The following is a 25,058-nucleotide window of genomic DNA, read 5'->3' as shown; positions in this document are numbered from 1 at the left end:
AAAATGTGCCAGAGAGAGGGTCCTGGAGGGAGGAGACACCATCTCCCTGGGCAAGTGGGGCTCTCCAGTGGCTTTTGAATTCATGCCTCTACTAAACAGCTCCAAAGTATAGGGTTTCCCCCTTCCTGCCCCTCCAACACACAGGCTAGGAATCAATAAAGCCTGAGCATTCAAACTAGCCCCCAACTCAATGGGCCCAGAAGCTGACAGGAAGAGAAGGTGGCCAAGAAGCAGGGCCAAGGCAGGGCATCATGGTGGTCACAAACAGGAAACATGGTTCTGGGCAGATAAGGAGCTGGAACCCGAGGCCTGCAAATACCAACCCTTGGTCCTTCTCAGCTTTGTCGTGGGCACAAGTCAAAGTTCTCTTCTTCAAGAACAGAGTTGGCTGAGATCTGCCAAAGACGCTCAGAGTCATTTAGTCTGACCCCCTAATATACTGTGTAAAGAGTAGGAAACTGACCCCTGCCAAGGGACAGGCTGTACCTAGTATCACACAGTGAAGAGCCAGGTAACCTCACCCACAAAATCAGCCCATCCACAGCCATTTGGCCTGGTGATTTCTGCCTCTGCCCTTAGTCTTCTGGAGAATTTTGGTAAATACACATCAACATATGTTTCCTGAATCTTGCAAAGTGACAAGTTTTGCTAGTGATTTGACCCTGTTGACTCCCAAAGTTAATTTATATATTTATTTGGTACCCTCATTTCATATTTCAAGAGGGTTTCCCCCCCTTTTGACTTTTGTTACTCTCATTACAGAAAATGTGAGAAAAACAAAATATGATGATCAAAATCACCAAGAAGCAAATGCCCTTAAAACATCACCCAAAGAAAAGATTTATGCATAAATATAGAATTCATGTAAGTAGAAGTATACATTATAATATGTATGTTCTACTTTTGTTGCTTAACATGATTTCATGAGAAATTCCCCATGTCACTGTCCATGGCTGAGACAGAGTCTCAGAAGTGTGATTAGTGGGTGGAGAATGCTCATTTCCTGGGCTCTTTAGACTCACTCCCAAAGTGCTTCCATATGTTTTACTGGTGACCACAGCCATCAGCACTACGTGAGGGTACCGGCTTACCTACATCTGGGCTACATCCACTGGCTAGTATCTTTTTCTCACTTTTGCAAGTTTGATACATGGAAGTATGCTATTTTCATTTCTATTTCTGCTTCCTGATAGGTTGAACAATATTTCCCATATATACACATTAACCACCAGAATTTCATCTGTGAATTGTCTGTGAGGGTCTTTATGTTTTTCTTATTGATTTGTATTAAATTTTTTTTGAGAATATTAATCCTTAATTTCTCATTTTTGCAAACATCTCCCCCAGTTTGTCATTTGCCTTTTAGTTTTGTCTGTGGTACTATTCAGTTTCTGTGTGGCAAATTCCATCTATGTCTTCTATCTCTTGATTCCTCACTTGGTTTGAGTGCTTTGGTTGGAGAGGCCCCTGAGGTAGAGACTGTACAAGTCAAGCCACTGAGTCCTTGGGGAGCTTAGACCCTGCAGCTTATGAGCATACTGGGCCACAAGGAAAGAGAAGGAAATGGGGCCCGCTCTAAGGAGCACACTCTAACCTGGAGGCCCAGGGGTAGAGTGAAACCCCAAGAAGGACTTTGGCCATGGTCACAGAGGCAGGGAGCCTGTCATTCGGGCATTGGGAAGGGTGATTCGAGCTATCAGGGCTGCAGGAGCCCAGAAGGCAGACAGAGTGAGAGTCACAGAAAGGCTCCTAGAGAAAAGGAATCCCAACCCTACCACCTGGGTAAGACTGTCATCCTGCAAAAGTTCCATAATCTAACTTTGCGTTCATGATCATTCCTCTGCATGGCTTCTAAACTGAACTCATCCTTAGGTCCAGTGTGTCTTGCTCAGGGACGGGAGCCCGCCCTCGGCCCTCTCCCAACCTAGTGAGGAGCCCCCGCTGCAGACACTCACAACACCCCAATCCTGGCCTCCCTCTTAGCACTTTTCACACTGGGTCAGTGCTGGAACTGCTCATCTCCGGGGGCTCCAAGATGGCAGAGACTCTGCCTCCTCCCTCCCTGAAGGTCACAAGCTGGGTGAAAGGCCAGCATGCAGCAGGCACACGCGATATGTTTGAGGAATGAAGTGTGGGGTCAGTAAGCAAGGCTGGAGGAGAGACGGACCATGAGAAAAACAAAAGAAGGCGGTGCACTCGCTCTCCCCACAGCATCTCCAGGAAGAAAAGAACAGTGGTAAAACACAGTCACTGGGGGTGGGGGAAATGACTTTCAAGTATCTTTAAACTTAAAAGCAACTCCTTTATGCATGATGAACAAGATGGTTACAAGCCATTCCCACCTGTCCATCTGTTAAGGCCAGTCCCTCCTGGCTGTCCTCATAATGCTCTTGATACAGAGACTCTGCCTGTGCCAAAATGCATGGTTTGCAAAACTATCAAGTCAGATTTTCTACTAATTAGTCTACAGTATTTAGGTGAGTAAAAATAAAGAAATGGGAGCAAAATCAGATACAAGGGTAGGTCTGGGGCAGAGTGGTCACCACAGAACCAATAAGTGGGGAGCACCCAAGGACCAACTGGGCCCTGCTGCACAAGGTCAGGAAGGAGGCTTCAAGAGCAGGAAGCTGGAGAATGGGGACCAGCCTGGGTGCCCCCACTCTCCTGGCAGCCTCTGTGCGTTCCCACACAGACCTCCTCAAGCCAGTTGCCCCTACTCTGTGGGTTGTGAACTAACCCCCTTGCCCATCAAGTCCCACTCCTACCCCCACCTGCAGACTGTGGGGTAGTATCAGGGGTCCTCAAAGCCATGTCTGTTTTTTCCATCAGAGCCACAAAAAAATATTCTTGTTATCAAGGGGAGGCAGCAGGGGAGGCCCAATATTTTGGACATTAGAGGAGGTAGAAAAGGTTGGGGAACTCCTCAGATGAGTCCCTTTCGCCCTGCTGAGCCTGAGCCCGGGGCAGGATGCCTCTCCAGAGGACACAACAGCTGCTTGCCCTACCTGCAAGCCTTCCTTCATTCCCTCTCCAAATACTCACTGAGCTTATCACACCAGGAGTCCAGGGTGCAGCCTGCCACTCGGGGCTGCTGAAAGAGCAGGGGGCGGAGCTAGCACTGGGGATGTCAGCAGAGGAGCCAGGCCAGTCAAGAAAGGGGGGGGGGGGGACACAGAGAGGGTAGGAGAGGGAGAGAGAGACAATAAGGAGGGAACCCAGAGGTCCAAGAGTCGAGCTGCCTCCTGCAGAACTCATGGACCAGGCCTCACAGGACACCTGACATGTGTACACTCTGCTCTGGAAGCTTCCTCCAGGCTCAGAATACACCCACCAGGCAGATGCTCCCAAATCGAAATCTCTAAATCTCTAACCTTGACACCTCCTCTCCTCCTGAGCTTCAGCCATCTGGATGTATCCATCAAGGTGAGCTCAGTGTCATCCCCCCAAATCTGCTTCCTTCTGAGCACCCAATATCCCTGAAAGGCTCCTTCCTCCATGGTTGCCCAAGGCAGAAGCCTCACCTCCTTCTCCTCCCCACCCCCCCCACAGCACTCAATCCCCAAAGGCCCAAGAGCCTTCCCCCAGCTGAACCTATGACACCAGGACACCACCTACTCCATTCCTGCTGCACCTGCCAGCTCTAATCACCATCATCCTCTCCCTGATGTTGGCAGAAGCCTCCTCACCATGCCTGGCCCTCCCCCACATCGGCACCACCAGCAGAGGCACCTGGGGCCCAGAACTGATCCTGCCACTCTGCTGCTGACCTTACCTTCCTCATGCCTCCTCAGCTGGCCTTCCTGAGCTTCCTGCTTCCCTTCCCAGCCTCACTCCTGAGGCTCACCTGAGCCCAGCTTCCTTGTTGCCACAGCCCTCCGCACCTGCACATCCTCCCTACCTGCAATTCCTTCCCATGCTTGTCTACCTGGAGAATTCCACTTATCTTTCAAGTCCCAGTTCAAATGTCACCTCCTCTGTGAAGCCCTCCCTGGTCTACCCCTGCAGAGCTGGTCAGTCCTCCTCTGTGGTCCCCTGTCCCCTCTGTCCTGCTGTGCTGTTCCAGCACTTACCACACCAGACTGTGCTTGTCTGTTTACACATCCAGCTGCCCCCAGTGGCCTCTGAGCTCCACCAGGGGTGTGTCTTATACATCTCTGTATCCCCAGCACACAGCAGGCACCCAGTGTTTGCTACTGTGAGGGAAGCAGACAGAGAAAGAGAGATGGTGACACTCCAAGAGGGAAGAGGGGAGGGATAAATCAAGGCAGTAGAAGGGAAAGGCACATAGAATGGAGCAATGGGGGTCACCTGCAGACCGGTCCCTTCCAGGAGCCTTGCCCGTGAAGCAGGCAGTCAGCACTGACCCAGCACCACCAGGCACTCAGTCCATGCTGGCTGACTGATCAAAGGGGGAGCTCGGGTGGGAGGCAGAGACAAAAGAAAAAGGATAAAGTGGCTCGGAAGGGATGCAATGTGGTATTTGGGGAAAGCACAAGCCGGACCCCTCAGGCCTCCACTGCTGTGTTCACTGGACTGGCATGCTCCTGGACTGTCCTGTGCCCACACTCAAGCCTCCCTAGCCCCAGGGGAAACCTCCTTTCAGGCTCCTCCAAGCCTGGCAGGAGCAGCACCCAGGCCATGCTGAAGCAGAAAGCCAGGCTGGGTCTGCAAGGTCACAGGCGGGTCCCCTGGGACAACTTGGGGGAGTCTCCCACGTTGACTTCTCATGGACATTTGAGATACTAGAGCATCACGTGGGACCTGCCAGCCCTTCTCAAGGCCGGGCCCAGCAACAGCTCCACCCCTTCAGCAGCTGGCCAGGACGCTGGGCCCCGTAACCTCCAAGAAGAGAGTTCCTCCAAACAAAAAACACACCTTAGCAACACGTTCCTGAAAACACAAACCCACAGACCACAAAGATGGCCCATCTCTACCTTGACCTCTTGCTTAGCACACAGCTCACCGCCTTCGTCATGGAGAAGAGAGACCATCCGGTCAAGTCTAATGTGCAGCCTGTTGAGTACACATTAGCATCACATGTAGAGCTTTTTTTTTTTTTTAATGTTTATTTATTTTTGAGACAGAGAGAGACAGAGCATGAATGGGGGAGAGTCAGAGAGAGGGAGACACAGAATCTGAAACAGGCTCCAGGCTCTGAGCTGTCAGCACAGAGCCTGACGCAGGGCTCGAACTCACGGACCGCGAGATCATGACCTGAGCTGAAGTCGGACGTTTAACCGACTGAGCCACCCAGGCGCCCCAACATGTAGAGCTTTTTAAGAAAACAAACAAAAAAATGATGCCTGAGCCCTGTCTCAGACCAATTAAATCAGAGTCTCTGGGGGTAGCATGTAGGTAGCTATATATTTTCAACTTCTTATTGAAGTATAGCTTACACATAGAAAAGCATATGTAGGAGAGATGCCTGAGTGGCTAAATGTCTGACTCTTGATTTCGGCTCAGGTCATGATCTCACAGTTTGTGAGATTGAGCCCCACGTCAGGCTCTGGGCTGACAGCTCAGAGCCTGCTTGGGGTTCTCTCTCTGTCCCTCCCCTGCTTGCACTCTCTCTCTCTCTCTCCCTCTCTCTCTCTCTCTCTCACACACACACACACACACACAAACACTAAATAAACTTTTAAAAAAAAGAGTACATAAAATAAATGTACAATTCAATGCATTTCACAAATAGAACACACTTGGAAACCAGCCCCCAGAAGCCCCTCCTGCCTCTTTCAGTCTCACCACCACCCCCAACCTGCCACCCACAACCCACAACCCACAAGAATAACCATCACCCTGGTTTCCACAGCACAGGTTGCCTCTGCCTCTTCTTTGTGGACTTTCTATGAACGGAATCATACCATACATACCCTTTTATGTGGCTCCTTTTACTCAGCAATGCATCTGTGGGATTCGTCCACAGTGTTGTGTGTAGCTATTAATTGTGCATTTTCACCAATGTTTAGAATTCCATTACACGGACATACTACAACTTATTCATTTTACTATAGATGGGCATCTGGGAAATTTCCAGTTTTTGCCTGTTATGAAAGTGTGGCCAGGAACATTCCAGCACCTGTAGTGTGGACACAAGTATTCATTTCTATGGGCAAACACTTAGGATTTGAACTGCTGGGTCATAAGTTAGGCATACGTTCAGTTTCAGGCTTTTAAAAGATCTCAGGTGATTTTATTAAAAAAATTTTTTTAATGTTTGTTTATTTTTGACAGAGAGAGAGAGAGAGAGAGAGAGAGAGAGAGAGAGAGACAGCATGAGTGGGGGAGGGGCAGAGAGAGAGGGAGACACGGAATCTGAAGTAGGCTCCAGGCTCAGCACAGAGCCCGATGTGGGGCTTGAACCCACAAACTGTGAGATCATGAGCTAAGCTGAAGTTGGACACTTAACCGTATGAGCCACTCAGGCACCCCTCAGGTGATTTTAAACATGCAGCCAGTGTTAAGAAACTGCTGTGCATGAATCCTGCCCCCACTTCTCTCCTTTTTTTGTGGCTCAGAGGGAGAAGCATGGCTCCTGGAATTCAGGGCCAATCCTCTTGCCTGGGCTCTGGATCTAGGGCCCTGACCCTCCTATGCCTTCACCCTGCCCCTCTAAAGTTCCAGGAACACCCTTGGCAAGACAGGAATCACATTGTTAATAGAGATTTCCTTCATCTGTTAAGGTCACAGAGCACATTTACTAGCTCGTGCCAAGGAAGTAAGAGCAGCTTTCCGTGCGGCAGAGGCTGGCTCTGTGTCCTTCCCGAAAGCCTCCCTACGTCCTCCCGGGGCCACAGTCCTGACACACAGCCCAGAAACCAGTTGACAAGAGCTCTGCCGAAAGGAAACTGGAATAATGTCAATAGAGTCAGGCTTATCATCAGTACTCCAAAACTTGAAGATAGGGTGTCTGGATGGCTCAGTCGGTTAAGCAGCCGACGACTCTTGATTTCGGTTCAGGTCATGATCTCATGGTGGGTTTGTGAGTTTGACCCCGGAGTCAGGCTCTGCTCTCACAGTGCCGAGCCTGCTTCATATCCTCTGTCTCCCTCTCTCTGCCCCTCCCCCACTCACATTCTTTCTCTCTCTCTCTTTCTCTCTCTCAAAAATAAATAAATGTTGAAAAAATTATTTTTAAAAAATAAATAAAACTTGGGGCACATAGGTGGCTCAGTTGGTCCAGCATCCAACTCTTGATTTCGGCTCAGGTCACGATCTTGCGGTTCGTGAGTTTGAGCCCCGCATCGGACTCTACGCTGATGGTGAGGAGCCTGCTTGGGATTCTGTCTCTCCCTCTCTCTCTGCCGCTCCCGAGTTCATGCCCTCTCTCTCTCTCACTCAAAACAAATAAATACATTTTAAAAATAAATAAAATGAAGATAAAAGGTAATCTTTTGCAAAAAATAATTCTGTTATTTTTACACAGAAGCTGCCTCTCACTTTATTTTCTAAGCAAATATTCCTTATGTAGGACCACTGCTTTGCTGTCTCTGCTGACAAGAAATGGGGAAAGAATCCTGAGCGTAAGGGGGTGGCATTCAGTGAATTGGGGGCCACACATTGGGTCCCAATCCAGCTGTCCCACTCAGCAGCCCTGGCCAAGGACTCAGGAGGGACGGGCACCCAGCGCAGGCACAAACCCTGCCTACCACGGGCAGGTCTGAGAACACCTGGGTCAGCAATGTGCTTAGTTCCCTTTTACTCACTGTGGCAGCTTTGAAATGAAAGGGGATGTGGAGGGCCAGGCATCCTGCTTCCCAAGATGCCACAGCCTGTACCAAATGACCCTGGCTGCCACCAGCAGAACCATGGTGTGCTCTAGACCCACACAAAGCCATCTGTAAGCTGACCAGCAGCCTCTTTGGAGGAAAAGATGAACTTTGGCCCATACGATTCCATTTCTAATGGATCCCAATGGGGACATAAGAGATGGGAGGTGTGCAGCCAGAAGCAGTAAACGGGCAGGAGGGAGGTATACTGCAGGGACCCTGGAGCAGAACCTTCGGGTGCCCCTGGAGCTGGGTCTAGAACAAGGGAAGAGGGAGCAGAGAGCAGAGACCAGCAGGGGTGCATGGGCTGGGAGAGAGCAAAGAAGGTCTGCCCCCCTTTCAGCCCATTAATTTTCACTTCTGCAGCCGGTGCCCCAGCACTGCCTCTCCTGAAGCTTCTCCAGTAGACAGGGAAAAGGGGAGACCTGAAGGGGGTCTCTTGGGCTGAGATGGCCATGCAGGGGCCCCTCTGAGAAGTAGGATTCCCTAGACCAGAACCCTTCCCACCCTCCCACCCCTCTCCAAGCCTTTATCTTCTCTGCTCAAAGAACCAAACAAACTGGGAGAGCTAGTTGTTCAGGAGGAGATATGAGCTAGCATAGCCCTCTGGGGGTGGCTGCATCCAGCCTGAACAAGGACCCCTTTGAGCTCTGGTGCCTACAAGAACTCCTACCTACAGGGATCTCAGAACCCTCTGGGCGCTCCACCCAGTGGGAGCTGGGAGGGCCGAGAGCAAGGCTGGCTCTATCTCCCACTCTTGGCAGCCAAGATGCTGCCCACTGCCCAGGTCTCTCTGTGGAGCCCAGAGCTAGTTAGCCAAGCCCTAATTAGAGGTTAAATGGTTAAAGGGCTCCAATCCCACTCTTCCCTGCTCCTAGAACTCTCCCCCATGGCGTGGGCTCTCCCAGCACACTAGAAAGGCCCAGGTCCTTACAGGGATGGAATTCAGGATCAAAGTGCTCAGGCTGACTCCTCTTGGGCATTCAGAAGGAGTGCTAATGGGCTGCCCTCCCAGCTCTGCCTGGGTCCTGCTTAGCTAATCTGCTCCTGCCCAAGATGGAGACCCTCTCTCTCTCATCCCCCAACACTTCCCTGAAGCCTAGCCAGCTGGTAGGCTGGGAGAGCAGACCCCTCCCACCTTGTCTCCACTCGCCGTCTGCTCAGATATCTTCACTGTTGTATCGCCTGTTTATGTGGTTGTCTCCCCACTAGACTATCTTTCTTATTCATCTCTCACTCTGGGGCCACACACAGCTTCAGGCATACAGTAAGTGCTCAATAACTGTGTACTGAATAAACAAACACTCCCTGCTGAAAAGCTCCTTTGTGTAGTTTGTTCAGCCACACTGGGACCTTGGAACACAAACATAAGAGCTGGAGTGAGAACAAGTCACTTGAGTTTGCTTCTGGCTGCCCTTGACCTCCTAGGTGGCCTCCAGTCCCCTTCCTCTGGGTCTGCTCCCCTATAAAATGGGGAAAATCCCCTTGCTGACCTGAAAATCTTCAGGGCTGCTGTGGGGATCTGAGAGGTCACGGCCTAGCCCCAAGGAGGGGACTGGTCCTCACAGCCTTGTCCACTGAGCCTCCAACCCCCTGCCAGCCCCACTAAGAGCTCTGCATCCCGTCATGTCCCTTGAAGGATGTCAAGAGGTGTAGCTGCAGAGACGGTGCACTGCCAGGCCCCAAACTGCACCCTGAAGCTCCACACACGTTCTGCATGACTGAATCTTTTCCTTGGGACTTCAGCCAGAGAGCCTCCAAGGGCAGGGCCCTCTTTGCACCTGGGCCACACCCAATAACTGCTCCCACCCGGGGTGGGGGGGGGGAGCTGGGGAGAGGGGGTTGGGGGGCAGTGCTGGAGGCTCTCTCACAACTCAGGCCCAACCCTGTTCAGCATCCCTCCCCCACCCTCCTTCCACCAAAGGTTTGAGGCCAGGAGTTGCTGCCCCCTTCCTGGCCAGAGCTCAAAGGCCTACAGAGTAAGAACAGTCACCAGGGAGACATACGGGACAAACAGCTAAAACACGGAAGCTTTGCTCCTGGGGATGTCCAGGATTTCTCATGAAACCCAGGCCACCATGGAGCAAGCAGTTGGTTCTGCAGAGAGTAATCTGCCTGTAGCTGGCCTCATCCCATAGTGCCCACTGCTATAGCAGCATCTGTTTGAGCTGGCATCCCTGGACCTGGTCACAGACCACTTTTTCTGGGCCAGCCAGTTAGGGCCTGGCCATTTCCAGACAAGAAGCTGGTCATTCAGGTCTAAAAACAGACTTGCATTCATTAAGAAACAGAGCACCCCTGTGCTCCTGGTGGCCACCCTCCGCCGGGCTTGCTGTGGGAGGGCCCACAGGCAGCCTCAGCTGCTCAGACGCCCCCACTCAAGGCTGCCAGGGGGCGTGGCTACCCTTGGGACAAGTCTGCTCTGTCCATCCATGGATGCCATCCAACGCACCCCATTCCAACCATCCTCACAGCCACCTCAGAATCCCTCTGGCTTTGTGCATCGTCCAGGCTCTTCTCAGGACACAGGCAGGTTTGAAGGAGTCTTAGGGTCCCGAAAGAGCCTGGGTTTGGGGGCAGAAAGAGAGTCAGGCCTAGAAGGACCTCTCACTGTTGAGGGGCCTTGGAGAAGCCACACTCTCTCTCTGGACCTAGTTACTCTCTACAAAGGGGCGATAAAGCCTCACCCCAGGAAGGCAAGCAAATGTTGTCTGAGGGAAAAACAAAGCACATGGGGCGCCTGGGTGGCGCAGTCGGTTAAGCATCTGACTTCAGCCAGGTCATGATCTCGCGGTCCGTGAGTTCGAGCCCCGCGTCGGGCTCTGGGCTGATGGCTCGGAGCCTGGAGCCTGGTTCCGATTCTGTGTCTCCCTCTCTCTCTGCCCCTCCCCCGTTCATGCTCTGTCTCTCTCTGTCCCAAAAATAAATAAAAACGTTAAAAAAAAAAAAAAAAAAAACAAAGCACAGCCAGGAACTGGGTGAACTGCAAATGGCCACTGACCCTTCTGTGATCAGAAGAACCCCTATCCTAGGAGAGGCTGGCAGGATAACAGTCCTCAAAGGCCACCAGCCTCTCTGCCTCACTCCTACAAACATCAATTAAATGTCTGCTATTCGCTCAGTTCTGTGTAAGTGCTGTGTATACTAAGAGGGATAAGGCAAGCTACTATCCCCAAAATGCCTGGTGGGAGAGGCAGACATGAAGCAAATATTTACATAAATCAATACATAATTATAACTGTGTAATATATGCTATAAAAGGAGGGCACAGCGTCCTAAGAGGACCTCTATCAGGGAGTCCAGACTCAATTGTGGAAAACAGGGAAGATTTCCCTAAGAAGCAGTAGCATTTTGAGCTGATAGCCAAAATGAGAGAGTGACAGAGGGGTCATTGTAGAGGGTTTATGATGGATGTGCAAAGGCCCTGAGGCCAGAGGTGTGTAACATGTATGAGGAACATAAACAGAGCCTTTGTGTCTGGAGGGTGGAAGTACTGAAGTGGTGAGCAATGAAGCTGGGGAGGGTGGCAGGGCTAGATCATGCAGGGTCCTGTGGACCCCAGTAAGGGTTTCTATTATTTTCTTAAAAGCAACAGGGAATCAATAAAGGGATTTAAATGGGGAAATACACAATCAACTTTGTATCTTAAACAATCACTCTGAGGGGCACCTGGCTGGATAAGTCAGAAGAACATGTGACTGTTGATCTCAGGGTGGTGAGTCTGAGCCCCATGTAGGGTACAGAGATTACTTAAATTAAAAAAAAAAAAAAAGTCACTCTGACACACAGATTTGCTTCAAAGTAACCCAAAGGAGGTGGGAAAGGGGGAGTAGAGGTGAATATTGATGAAAGAGGGACAATCTTCTGTTGACGGGTATTGTAGCTGGGTGATGGATACATGGGTATCCACCCTGCAATCTCTCCTTTTTTGTATATGTTGAAAATTTTCCGTGGAGACAAATCAGCTAGCATACTGTATTCCAGCAGAGAGATGATGTCTCAGACTTGGTGGCAGTGGTGATGGAGGGCCAGGGATGGATTCAGGATATATATTTCCGAATAAAAATCAACCTGACTTGGTGACCCATTGGATATGGGGTATAAGGGAAAAAGTGCCAAATATTACTGTAGATTTCTGGCTTAAGCAAGTAGAATCCTACTCTGCCTTGCTAAGATGAAACAGGGAAAAACATATTGTAAAAAGAGCATATTTGAAGGAAACAATCATGAGTTCAGTCTTGAAGATGTGTGAGAAACATGTAAGTGAAGATGTCAAGCTATACATGAGTAAGGAGCTCAGGAGAAAGGTCAAGACTAAAGGGATAAATTCCTGAGTTATCGGCCCATGAATGAATACAGGAGCTAGGAAGATCCCCCAGGGAAAGTGGATACACAAAGAAGAGAAGCTATCAACAAGGGTGCCAAAACCAAGTCAATAGGAGAAAAATTAGTCTCTTCAACAAATGGTGCTGGGACAACTGGATATTCACATGCAAAAGAATTAACATGGACCCCTATTGCACAGCATATATAAAAATAAGCTCAAAAATGTCAGAGCTAACATGAGACTTTTAAAAGAAAACAGGTGTTGGGGCACTGGGGTGGCTTAGTCAGTTAAGCGTCTTACTTCGGCTCAGGTCACGATCTCACGGTTCATGGGTTCAAGCCCCACGTGGGGCTCTGTCCTGACAGCTTAGAGCCTGGAGCCTACTTCAGATTCTGTGTCTCCCTCTCTCTCTGCCCCTCCTCCACTTGCACTCTTTCTCTTTCAAAAATAAATAAAAACATTTAAAAAAAAAAGAAAACAAGTGTAAATCTTTGTGTTCTTTGATTAGGCAACCTTTTCCTAAGATATGACACAGAAAGCACAAGACAGAAGAAAAGATAAATTGAGCCTCACCAAAACTGCAAAATTTTGTGCAGCTAATGATATCAAGAAAGTGAAGACAACCCACAGAATGGGAGAAAACATTTGCAAGTCATGTATCTGGTAAGTGACTAATATCCAGAAAATTAAATAACTCCTACAATCTTGAAAATATTATACTAAGTGACATAAGCCAGTTACCAAAGACAAAACTATATGATTCCACTTATATGAAGTATCTAGAGTATCGAATTCAAAGAAACAGGAAGTGGAATGGTGGTTGCCAGAGCCTGGAGAGAGGGGAAGATGGAGAGGTATTTAATGGGTATCTCAGTTTTGCAAGATGAAAAAGTTCTGGAGACTGGTTGCACAACAATATGAATATGCTTAACACCTACTGAACTGCACAAATGCATTTACAAATGGTTAAGATGGTAAATCTTATGTTATGTGCTTTTCTTGACCACAATTAAAATAAATTTTTTAAAAAAGAACTCTTAAAATTGAACAATAAAGACAAATAACCCAACTAAAAATGGGCAAATAAACATTTTTCCAAAGGTGATGTCAAATGACGAAAAAGTACATGAAAAGATGCTCAACATCCTTAGCCATCAGGGAAATGCAAAATCAAGACCACAGTTAGATACCACCTCACACACACTAGGAGATCATAGTCGATATTAGATGTTGGTGAGGATGTGGAGAAATCGGAACCCTCATATGTTGCTGGTGGGAATGTGAAATGGAACAGCGGCTTTGGAAAACAGTTTGGTGGTTCCTCAAATGGTTAACCACAGAGTTACTATAGCACTCCCAGGTATACACCCTGAGAGAACTGAAAACATGTCCACACAAAATCTCATACAAGAATGCTCATAGCATTATGATAATTAGCCAAAAGATAGAAATAACCCAAATACCCATCAACTGATGAACAGATAAACTGTGGCAGAGCCACACAATGGAATATTATGGAGCCATAAAAAGGAGTGAAGTATCGATACAAGCTGCAATCTGAATGAACCTTGAAAACATTCTGCTGTGTGGAGGTTCCTCAGAAAATTAAAAATAGACCTACCCTATGACCCAGCAATAGCACTGCTAGGAATTTACCCAAGGGATACAGGAGTACTGATGCATAGGGGCACTTGTACCCCAATGTTCATAGCAGCACTCTCAACAATAGCCAAATTATGGAAAGAGCCTAAATGTCCATCAACTGATGAATGGATAAAGAAATTGTGGTTTATATACACCATGGAGTACTACGTGGCAATGAGAAAGAACGAAATCTGGCCCTTTGTAGCAACGTGGATGGAACTGGAGAGTGTGATGCTAAGTGAAATAAGCCATACAGAGAAAGACAGATACCATATGGTTTCCCTCTTAGGTGGATCCTGAGAAAATTAACAGAAACCTATGGGGGAGGGGGAGGAAAAAAAAAAGAGGTTAGAGTGGGAGAGAGCCAAAGCATAAGAGACTCTTAAAAACTGAGAACAAACTGAGGGTTGATGGGGGGTGGGAGGGAGGGGAGGGTGGGTGATGGGTACTGAGGAGGGCACCTTTTGGGATGAGCACTGGGTGTTGTATGGAAACCAATTTGACAATAAATTTCATATATTGACAAAAAAAAAAAAAAAGAAAACATTCTGCTAAGTGAAAGAAGCCGGTTACAAAAGTCCACGTACTGTTATGAATCCATGTACGGGAAATGTCGAGAACTGACAAATCCATAGAAACAGAAAGTAGATTAGTGGTTGCCAAGGTGCCGGGGGAAGGGGAAATGGGAAGTGACTAATGTGCACAGGGTTTCTTTTTGGGGTGATGAGACTGTTCTGGAATTAGACAGTGGTGATGGCTGCACAACTTGGTGAACACATTAAAAGCCACTGAATTGTACACTTTAAAAGCATGAATTTTATGGCATGGGAATTGCATCTCAAGGAGGGGGAGAGGGAGGAGATAAATCTGGGATCTGAAGAAGCACAACACTTAAAGACAGTGTGGAAGAGAGTGTCCCCGGGAGGAGGAGACTAGGAGAGAGTGAGCCAAGAGGTAGAAAGAAAGCCAGGGATAGAGGCTGTCAGTGGAGGCCGAAGGAGTGTTGTTTCAAAAGGAGGAATGGGAATCTGTGAAGTTTGCCGAGAGGCAAGGAGGAGGAAGAGTGAAGGCAGTCACTTCAGCAGCAGAGGACAAGATAGGTAACTCCAGCCAGGGACAATCTTGACGGGGTAGTGGGGGTATGAATCCAGACTCGGGTGCTAAAGGCCTGCTCCTCCTTCCTCCCTCCCTCCCAGGGTGGTGACTGCATCCTAGGGATGTAGCATGAGGACAGGCCTGTGACTACAAGTGAGGATGTTGTTCCGCACAGGTCAGATCCCGCCTTCCCACCAGTGAAAGACGGCAGAGACGCTGGAGGAGGGGAGGAGAAGGGATTGCACATCCCCCATCCTGGTGCCCTGGGCGGGGGGGGGGGGGGGGGGGGGCTGCCGTGGCCCGCGACCTTCCTCCCGGGTCCACCCCTCCCCAGCACCCTCACCTGCTGCTCCTCCACCCCAGGCGAGAACCACTGGTCCATTACGGCGCCTGCCTCAGCAAGAGCTGAGAGGCCCAGGGTCACCCGGCGCCGCCGGAGGGCAGCCACACCCAGAATTCCAGCCCCGCACTTCGCGCCAGCTCCCCACGGCGGCGGCCTGGCGCCAGAGATCCCGCCTGCCGGCCAGACCCAACTTTTGAGGGAGCTGATGGGCCCTTGGGCGTAAGAGCAAACGCTTACACCGACCGGGGGGCGCTGCCGGGAGTGCAGCCGCTGCGCCGGCACCTCCTGGCCTCCCTGTCAAAGGATCCAGCGCCCCACCCGAGATCCCCCTCTTGGGTCGGTGACCGCGACGAAACTCGGCCGCTGGCCTGGATTTGGGACGCTCCGAAGCGGGGTCTGGCTGGTGCCCCGCTGCGGGCTCTGAACAACTCGGCTGTGCTGCCGCTAAGTGGGATTCCTGAGCGATGACCTAGTCTTAAGGAGCTTGCTGGGTCCTGGGACCTCTTCCTCTAGGGAGAACTTCAGATTGTCTAACTGGTGGAAACCCCCTAGGAATTCTGCTCTCGCCCCTATTATTCACCAGTGTTCTGGAGGTTCTAGCCATTGCACAAAGGCAAGAAAACATAAGAAAAGGTTTGGATACTAAAAAGAATTTAAATTTTTATTTAATTTTTTTTTATTTTTTAAATAAACTCTCTGCCCAACGTGGGGTTGAACTCACCATCTAGAAATAAAGACTTTCATGCTCCACCCACTTGGCCAGCCATTCACCCCCCCTCAAAAAGAGAGAATTTTTATTTGAAAGATGGTAAGATAAACTGTCTTGAGGACACGTAATCAACTGGAAAAAAAAAAACATAAGAAAGTGGCCCAGATATTCTTATACTTGGGGGCTGGACCAGGCAGAGCTGTGGTGGGAATAGACACATACTGAACTCTTATGGAGTTTATTATTCTATCCATTATTACAGGATGAACATAAAAGTCAATCATTTCTCTGTAGACCTACTATATATATATATATATATATATATATATATATATATATATAATAAAATACCCAAGAATAGGGGGCACCTGGGTGGCTCAGTCGGTTGAGTGTCCAACTTCGGCTCAGGTCATGATCTCCTAGTTCGTGGGTTTGAGCCCTGCATCAGGCTCTGTGCTGACCGCTTGCTCAGAGCCTGGAGCCTGCTTCAGATTCTGTGTCTCCTTCTCTCTCTGCCCCTCCCCCGCTCATGCTTTGTCTCACTGTTTCTCAAAAATAAATAAATGTAACAACAACAACAAAAAAACCCAAGGGGCGCCTGGGTGGCTCAGTCGGTTGAGCGTCTGACTTCGGCTCAGGTTATGATCTCATGGTTTGTGAGTTCGAGTCCCTCATCGGGCTCTGTGCTGACAGCTCCGAGCCTGGAGCCTGCTTCTGATTCTGGGTCTCCCACTCTCTCTCTCTGCCCTCTCCCGCTCATGCTGTCTCTCTCTGTCTCTCAAAAATAAACAGTAAAAAAAAAAAAAAAAAAAAGAATAAACTTTTATTTATTTTTTAATCTTTATTTATTTTTGAGAGAGAGACAGAGCATGAACAGGGGAATGGCAGAGAGGAGAGAGGGGGACACAGAATCCAAAGCTCCAGGCTCTGAGCTGTCAGCACAGAGCCCAAAGTGGGGCTCGAACCCACTGACCACAAGATCATGACCTGAGCTGAAGTCGGACGCTTAACCGACTGAGCCACCCAGGTGCCCCCAAAATAACTTTTAAAATGTATGGGGCGCCTGGGTGGCTCAGTCAGTTAAGCGTCCGACTTCAGCTCAGGTCACGATCTCACGGTCCGTGAGTTCGAGCCCCGCGTCGGGCTCTGGGCTGATGGCTCAGAGCCTGGAGCCTGCTTCTGATTCTGTGTCTCCCTCTCTCTCTCTGCCCCTCCCCTGTTCATTCTCTGTCTCTCTCTGTCTCAAAAATAAATAAACGTTAAAAAAAAAATAAAATAAATAAAAAATAAAATGTAGAAAGTCCAGGAGAAGAAAACAACAAACATTTTTTTTGAATGACATAAAATAAGACTTGCACGAAGAAAAAAAAAAAAAAAGAAGACTTGAATAAATATTCTTGAGTGGGAAGATTCAAAGTTTTAAAGAAGCTAATTTATCTCTAATTTAATGCAAGGGCTTGCCTTACCAGATGTCAGAAGAAACTACAAAGCTAGAGCAATCAAAATACCATGCTTTTACTGGCTTAGGAAAGATTAACAGATCCCAACAGAGAGTCCTACCAGGGAGTCCAGAACATGATCTACGGGTATCTAAGAATTTAGTACATGATAAAGAAGGTATTTCAAGTAAGTAAGAGAAGAATGGATTGTCCAATAAATGGTATTGGGGCAATTGGCTATCTTACACAATTCACAAAAATAAATTCCAAGGAGATTAAACATCCAAATATTTTCTACACCAATAAAAGAAAAGGTACATACATTTATAAGTAGATACCCGTCAGACCCATAAACTCCACCTCTAACAATTTACTCTTAGGAAATAACTGGACACAAATTTAAATGTATAAGAATGTTCAATGAAGTGTAGTTAGAGGAAAAAAACAATAGGGCATGAAGAAATTGTGGTTTATTCACGGAATGGAAGGCTATGTGACAATTAAAATGGTTTTTTTTTTTAAGTTTATTTACTTATTTTGAGAGAGAAAGTACAAGCGCACCAGTGGAAGGAGGAGCAGAGAGAGAGAGGGAGAGAGAGGGAGAGAGAGAGAGTCCCAGGCAGGCTCGGTGCCGTCACCTTGGAGCCTGACTTGTTGCTTGAACCCACCAACCACGAGGGCATGACCTGAGCCAAAACCAAGAGTCAGACATTTAACTGACTGAGCTACCCAGGCACCCCTTAAAATGATATTTATCCAGTTATTTATTAAAACTTATTTATTGGGGTGCCTGGGAGGCTCAGTTAGTTAAATGTCTGTCTCTTAATTTTGACTCAGGTCATGATCTCAGTTTGTGAGACTGAGCCCCCTGTTGGGCTCTGCGCTGACAGCATGGAACCTGCTTGGGATTCTCTCTTTCCCTCTCTCTCTTCCCCTCCCTCCTCCCCCTCTCTCTCAAAATAAATAAACTTTAAAAAACTTACTTATTAGGATCACCTGGGTGGCTCAGTTGGTTGAGTGTCCGACTTCAGCTCAGGTCACGATCTCACAGCTCATGGGTTCAAGTTCCACGTCAGGCCCTGTGCGGACAGCTCAGAGCCTGGAGCCTGCTTCAGATTCTGTGTCTCCCTCTCTCTCTACCCCTCCCCCGCTCACACTATCTCGGTCTCTCTCAAAAATAAACAAATGTTAAAAATGAACTTTGCCAAATCCCCACATGTGATAAAACTACACAAAACTAAACGCACACACACACACGAGTGCATGTAAAACTGGTGAAATCTGAATAAGGCCAATGGGTTCTGTCAATGTCAATTTTCTGCTTGTGTTATGGTGCTCTTGTTATGCAGGAAGTTACCACTGGAAGAAATTGGTGAAAGGTACATGAGACCATGTGAATCTACAATTATCACCAAGAATAAAGTTCATTTCAGAAAAATAAAGTTTGCATCTTTAAAAGGAAAACAGTGGGGCGCCTGGGTGGCTCAGTCAGTTAAGCGTCCGACTTCGGCTCAGGTCATGATCTCGCGGTCTGTGGGTTCGAGCCCCGCATCAGGCTCTGTGCTGACAGCTCAGAGCCTGGAGCCTGTTTCAGATTCTGTGTCTCCCTCTTTCTCTGACCCTCCCCTGTTCATGCTCTCTCTCTGTCTCAAAAATAAATGTTTTAAAAAAAATTTTTTTAAAGGAAAACAGACCAAGATTTCTCAAAGCTGGGACTGGATCATCAGAGGTGTGGTCTCAGATTCTCAAAGCTGGAAGCATTGCAGAGAAACTAATTTTTGGTGAGAACCTACTGTGTCTGAGGCCATTACACAGCCTGAGAACCTTGGAAGTGGGCCAGATATGACTCTGTTTTATGGATGAAGACAGGGAGGCTCAGAACCAGTAGTAATTCAGCAGTGGAGAAAGGATTTGAATTCAGGTCTTTGGCTCAGCCCCTTCCTATTATTCTATCACAGTGACTACATATCTAGGAATGACTTAAAAGAAAAAAGAAAACTATTCAGTGTTACCCATATCAAGAAACTGGGTATAAGGAAACAAATAGTCCAGTGAGTGAAAAAAAAAAAGGTAAAGTTGCAATCAGACACAAGGAATTTAAAAATGTGTACCTACATGTGAATATCATCCATCAGGCGTGTCATGCAGAAAGTTCTGCTGGAAAGTTCTTTTCAACACCCAAATGGTCCTCATTCTAACAAGTGATCCTTCACCAAGGAACAAACCTTTGTCATCTTAGTTTGGTAAAACTAGATCTCCACTGTAGGTGTGACCAGGGCAGAGACTAGGCCATGACCACTCCTAACCTCTCTTCTCCTGGGTCTCATATTACAAGACCCGTTAGCTGTCCCTACTTGCTACATTCATATGGGGCAAAATGGTTATTTCTAGTCCTCCCAAGTCTTCTTCCATCATTATGGGCCCCAGTGACAGTCTAATGGATCCTGGATTCCAGGCAAGGCTTGCCGGGAGGGTCTGTGAACTCCTGGGGTTTGGGGCAAAATTGTTGTGTCTGAACAAAGGGACATGTTTCTGGAAAGACAGCATTTCACTTTTATTACATTTTTAATGTAGCCTATGATTTTCAAAATGATAGGCCACATAACTTTAGTTTGATCAGCACCAAAATGTGTTGAAAATATAGACTCTGGGGCATCTGGGTGGCTCAGTTGGTTGAGCGACCAACTCTTGATTTTGGCTCAGGTCATGATCCCAGGGTCATGGGATTGAGCCCCACATCGGGCTCCTCACTGAGCATGAAGTCTGCTTGGGATTCTCTCTCTCTCTCTCTCTCTCTCCCTCTGCCTCTCTCTCTCTCTCTCTCTCTCAAAAAAAAAAAAAATATATATATATAACTCATATATATTAAGTTTATCTATTTATTTTGAGACAGAGAGAGAGAAAATCCCAAGCAGGCCTCACACTATCAGCACAAAACCAGACACGGGGCTCAATCTCACAAATTGTGAGATCATGACCTGAGCCAAAATCAAGAGTCAGTCACTCAGTTCACTGAGCCACCCAGGTGCCCCTATAGTTATATTTTTTAAAGGCTTTATCTTTTATAGATACACACTGAAACAGTTGTAGATGAAATAATACCTTAGATTTGCTTCAAAATAATCTAGGAGTGAGAGAGGGGAAAGGTATATATGAAATAAGGTTGCCCCATAACCTGGTTAATTGTTGAAGCTGGGTGATGGGCGCATCCCTAATATATATATATATATATACATATATATATATATATATATATATATATATATATATATATATATAACTATTTTTAAATAGCATTTTGTGTGGCCTGGGTTGGTATGGGCAGGTTTTGAGTAATCCAATTAATGTTAACACATAGTAGAAATATTTAAACTTTTTTCTACAGAAGAGAGAAAAAAAATCTGTATAATTGGTTACAGTTATTTGCTCAGGCATACTACCCACACTGCTGCTCCGACCCTAAGTCAGAGACAAAAGAGATGCCAATGAAATGACATACAGTATGATTTTGACAATTATTTAATATACCATTGATGTGCCATGTCAATCCGTTAGAAGGAAAAGAAATTCATGTTTGATTTAAACTAATTCTTTATGTGCTTCTTAGTTCAGATTAAAAAAGAAATAGTGCCAACCAGAAATTGACATCTGTTAAAAACAATTCACTATGTGGCAAATCATAAGAGACTCTTAAATACAGAGAACAAACTGAGGGTTGATGGAGGGTGGAGGAGAGGGGAAAATGGGTGTTGGGCATTGAGGAGGGCACTTGTTGGGATGAGCACTGGGTATTATATATAAGCCGATTTGACAATAAATTATATCAAAAAAACCCACAAAATACAAAATATAAAATTAAATTAAATTAAAAATTCACTATGTGATTTTCCAGTGGATATTAGGGAACACTCTTTGTTTTGTTTTGTTTTCATTTTATTTCTTTGAGAGAGAGAGAGAGAGAGAGGGAGAGAGTGAGTGTGTGAGTGGGGAGGAGGAGCAGAAAGAGAATCCCAAGCAGGGTCCATGCTCAGCCAGGAGCTCGATGCGGGGCTGGATCCCACAACCCTGGGATCATGACCTGAGCCATGATCTGAGCGGAAATCAAGAGTTGAACACTCAACTGACTGAGCCACCCAGGTAGCCCACAAGAAAACACTCTCTTAGGACTAGGACTTGAAGAGTATATTAATAACCTCCGTGGGTTATTAGTAGGATTTTTTTAGGGTTCATTTATTTATTTATTTTGAGAAAGAGCGAGCATGGGAGAGGCAGAGAGAGAAGGAAAGAGAGAATCCCAAGCAGGATCCTTGCTGTCAGCACAGAGCCCAATGCAGGGTTTCAATCCCACCAACTGTGAGATCATGACCTGAGCCCAAATCAAGAGTTGGCTGCTTAACCGACTGAACCACCCAGGTGCCCTAACCTCCATGGGTTATTAAAATTCCAGTCCTTGGGGGCGCCTGGGTGGCGCAGTCGGTTAAGCGTCCGACTTCAGCCAGGTCACGATCTCGCGGTCCGTGAGTTCGAGCCCCGCGTCAGGCTCTGGGCTGATGGCTCGGAGCCTGGAGCCTGTTTCCGATTCTGTGTCTCCCTCTCTCTCTGCCCCTCCCCCGTTCATGCTCTGTCTCTCTCTGTCCCAAAAATAAATAAACGTTGAAAAAATTAAAAAAAAAAATTCCAGTCCTAATTTATGACCAAGCATTTCTAAACCAATAAAAATGTTTAGCTGTGGTAGGGAGAAGGGAGGAACCAGTGTACCCTGTAGAGGCTTATATTCTTAGGGAAAAAAGCCTTCCTTCTGGAATCTGTGCTGTAGCAGGTAGGTACTCCTTGGGGTGTGTGTGGGGGGGGTATGCAGGGAAGGGGGCGTAGTTACTTCTTATCATACAGGAAGCTCCATTCCCAGGGGCTTCTGCCCTCCCCTCCTCCTTCCTTTCCCATATTAATAAATACTTGGGGGATTAATCAAAGCTTCAAAGGTTGGTGATAACAGGTGGTGACAGCTTGATGCCCTGCAACCCAGGTGAATAGCAGCACAGTGGCCAAGCCTGACTTCATGCCAAACTTACACTTGGCACCAGAGACGGCTGCAGAATTGTAGGGCTTATTTTCACTTTTTAAGAAAAGAGAAAAGCAAGTTTTTTCTGGTGTCCAAACTCAGACACGGGACAACAAAGTGGAATGCTGTACCATTTTTTATTTCATGGGCTCTTGCGTGTGTGTGTGTATGTGTGTGTGTGTGTGTGTTTATTAAGTAAGTTCTAAGCCCAACATGGGGCTTCAACTCATGACGGAGATCAAGAGTCACATGCTCCATAGGTAGTCATAGCAAAGAAGAAATTATGTGAAGACATAACATACCTCCGGAAATTGAGGGGAAATTGAGGTTAATTAGCAGAACCACTGAATGACAGCATAGAGAAGGCTCTCAGGGAGCCTACAGTCCAATCTCCTTACCTTATGATGATAGCAAAGCAGACCCAGAGAAGGGGTCTGACTTTTCCCCAAGTATTAGCAAAATAGGAACAGCGTGAGGCTTAGAACTCACTTCTGATTCCCAGAGCAAGAGTCTTCATGCTGGTCTGATAAATATGGTACGTGGCATTCAGGGGCCAAAGCTACAGCTTAACCACGTTAAGGATGGGGTGGAGCCACCCAAGTAGGCACTGGGAAGAGCTTCAGGGAGGATGGCTGGCATAAACCCGTCTCAGGTACTGCTGACTTTCAACCTCAGGTTGGTTATCTTAGGTGGATGAATTGGCACACAGGTCTTTCTGGTCTGCATTAAGCCTTTTGAGGACTTGCCCAAGTTCAGAAACTTGAAAGTAACCTGTAACATCAAGGCATGGATCGGGCCCAGGCTGTTGCCTCTAGGGTATTCAGAAATTTCTCCCTAAGGCAAGTCAGGAAGAACTTGGATTTGGTCCCAACAGAAACTCTCCTGAAGCTCAGTGGCAGCGTCTGTCAGCTTTGCTCCCAGACCTGCCCATTTGCCCCAGAGATGCTCACTGCTGATGTGGCCTTGTTGAACTGTAACCTCAAACCTAAGAGTGTCTATCAGCATGGACTGGATTCTAGCCACCATAATCAGAGGACTGTGGAGGGAGGTATATTGGCCCCTCACTGCAGGGTGGGAGGGACACCCTCTACTCCACCTCTCCCTGCAACCCCACAAATCTTTGAAAGAAGCTGGACTTCAGAGCCAGCTAGAGGTGTACATGGGACAAAGACATCACAGATTGTCAGGGTGCTCTCTTATTCTCTAGGAACCTGATCCCTGCAAGGATGGGGCACCCTTAAACAATCATGAGGACAGGGGAGACAGCAAAGCAAATAAGGGCAAATTACAGCTGGGTAGAGACGCATCAACCTCTGAAAACAGGACGGAGGGAGCCCCAAAGCATTCAGCCAGTTCCAAAAATCTGTGTGGGGTGGGCACAGGATTCACACATTCACCCTTCCTTCCCCATTGCTAGCTGGCCAGGGAAGTCAGACTGTCCTTCAGAGCTCAGATTGTGGGGCTTGGGACCTGGGCAAGGGCAGGAACTTACAGCTTCATTCACTGCCTCTGTCTTCCCTAAATAATCTCAGCCCGCGGCACCCCAAGACCTCCAGGGGCAGAGGCCACAATTCTTGCTGTCACCTGAAACGCCATCCCTAGCCTGCCCAGCCTCCTTGCTCCTTCCCCAGCTGCAAGAACTTTCCTTCCTCCCAAAGCGACTTTGGATCAGATCTCCAGGCTAAGAGACCGGCCCCAGCGCGCCTGGCGCACGGGTGCGGCCGAGTCGTGCTGGGACAGCTCCACGCTGCCGCCTGGGCCGCCTCGGGCCATTACAATTGCAGACCAGGCTGGGAAAGGAGAGAGGCTGACCCCTCCGAGGGTCAGCAGGGAAGCACCAGACTTTGGGTGAGGGGCAGTCAGGACTAGGGAATCGATCTGGCTGGGGAATGAATGAATGAGTAAATGAATGAACGAACACACGAATGAATGAATAGCTATGGTGTCGGAGACGCGGTAAGAGGCGTCCCAAGGAGGGTGCCTTCCACCATCCTGATGCCACCGGGACTTCGCTCATCCCCCAGGTACGGAGCGCAGACAGCAGGGCCATCTGTCCCCTAGCCAACACCTCGCAGCCCCCCGGAGGCGCCCGGGCCCGCGCAGCGCAGCTCAGGAGCGGAGCCCAAATTCCGGTGGCCGGGAAGTGCCTGCCCCGCGGGAAGAAGGCACCCAGGCGCAGGGGCTCCCCACGGGCGCTTCGCCCCGCGGGGAAGCGTTCCCTCGCGGCGGTCCCCGGAGCCCCGAGCCCAGCCCGCTGGCCGCAGCCCCTTACCTGCCCGCCTCGGCGGCCTCACCCCGGCTCAGAGCGGTCATCGCGGCGCCTCCAGCGAGCGCCGGGGACCGCGCGGCCAGATCCGGCGCCTGCCTGCCCGCCTCCGCCCCGAGGGCCCGCCTCCGCCCGCCCATTGGCTGTTGGGCGGGACCGCCCCGCCCATTGGCCGTTACTCCCTCCTGAACGCCGCGAGCTTTGCGCAGATTCTAAGGCTCCCACTTCCCGACCTGCAAGTCTCGGTGGCCAGGCCTCGGTTTGCACCTTCTGCTCCTCAGAGCGCAGGCCTTGGGTCCCCTCCAGGCTCTTCCTCTTCAGCCCTACCCGTCTCGGAGCTCGGTGCCCTCTGCAGCAACCTCCTCCCGACCTCCTCCAAACCCTCCCGACTCTGAGCTCCAGGGCAG

General features: G+C 48.4%; 1 protein-coding gene across 1 annotated transcript in view; it reads right to left on the bottom strand.

Annotated features, from left to right (window-relative positions):
• The window catches only part of GRAMD2A (GRAM domain containing 2A), a 32,990-nt gene extending 8,199 nt beyond the window's left edge, over positions 1-24,791 (bottom strand). The window contains exon 1 of the mRNA XM_047074426.1: positions 24,658-24,791. Within this exon, the coding sequence (XP_046930382.1) occupies positions 24,658-24,791 (134 nt within the window). The remainder of the gene's footprint in view (positions 1-24,657) is intronic.
• Between the last annotated feature and the right edge of the window lie 267 nt (positions 24,792-25,058).

The sequence above is a fragment of the Lynx rufus genome, unplaced genomic scaffold, assembly GCF_022079265.1.
Source record: "Lynx rufus isolate CCGP_SWC_20201006 ecotype Redwood Valley unplaced genomic scaffold, mLynRuf1.p SCAF_13, whole genome shotgun sequence".
NCBI lineage: Eukaryota > Metazoa > Chordata > Mammalia > Carnivora > Felidae > Lynx > Lynx rufus.
This window is presented reverse-complemented; position numbering and strand designations above follow the sequence as displayed.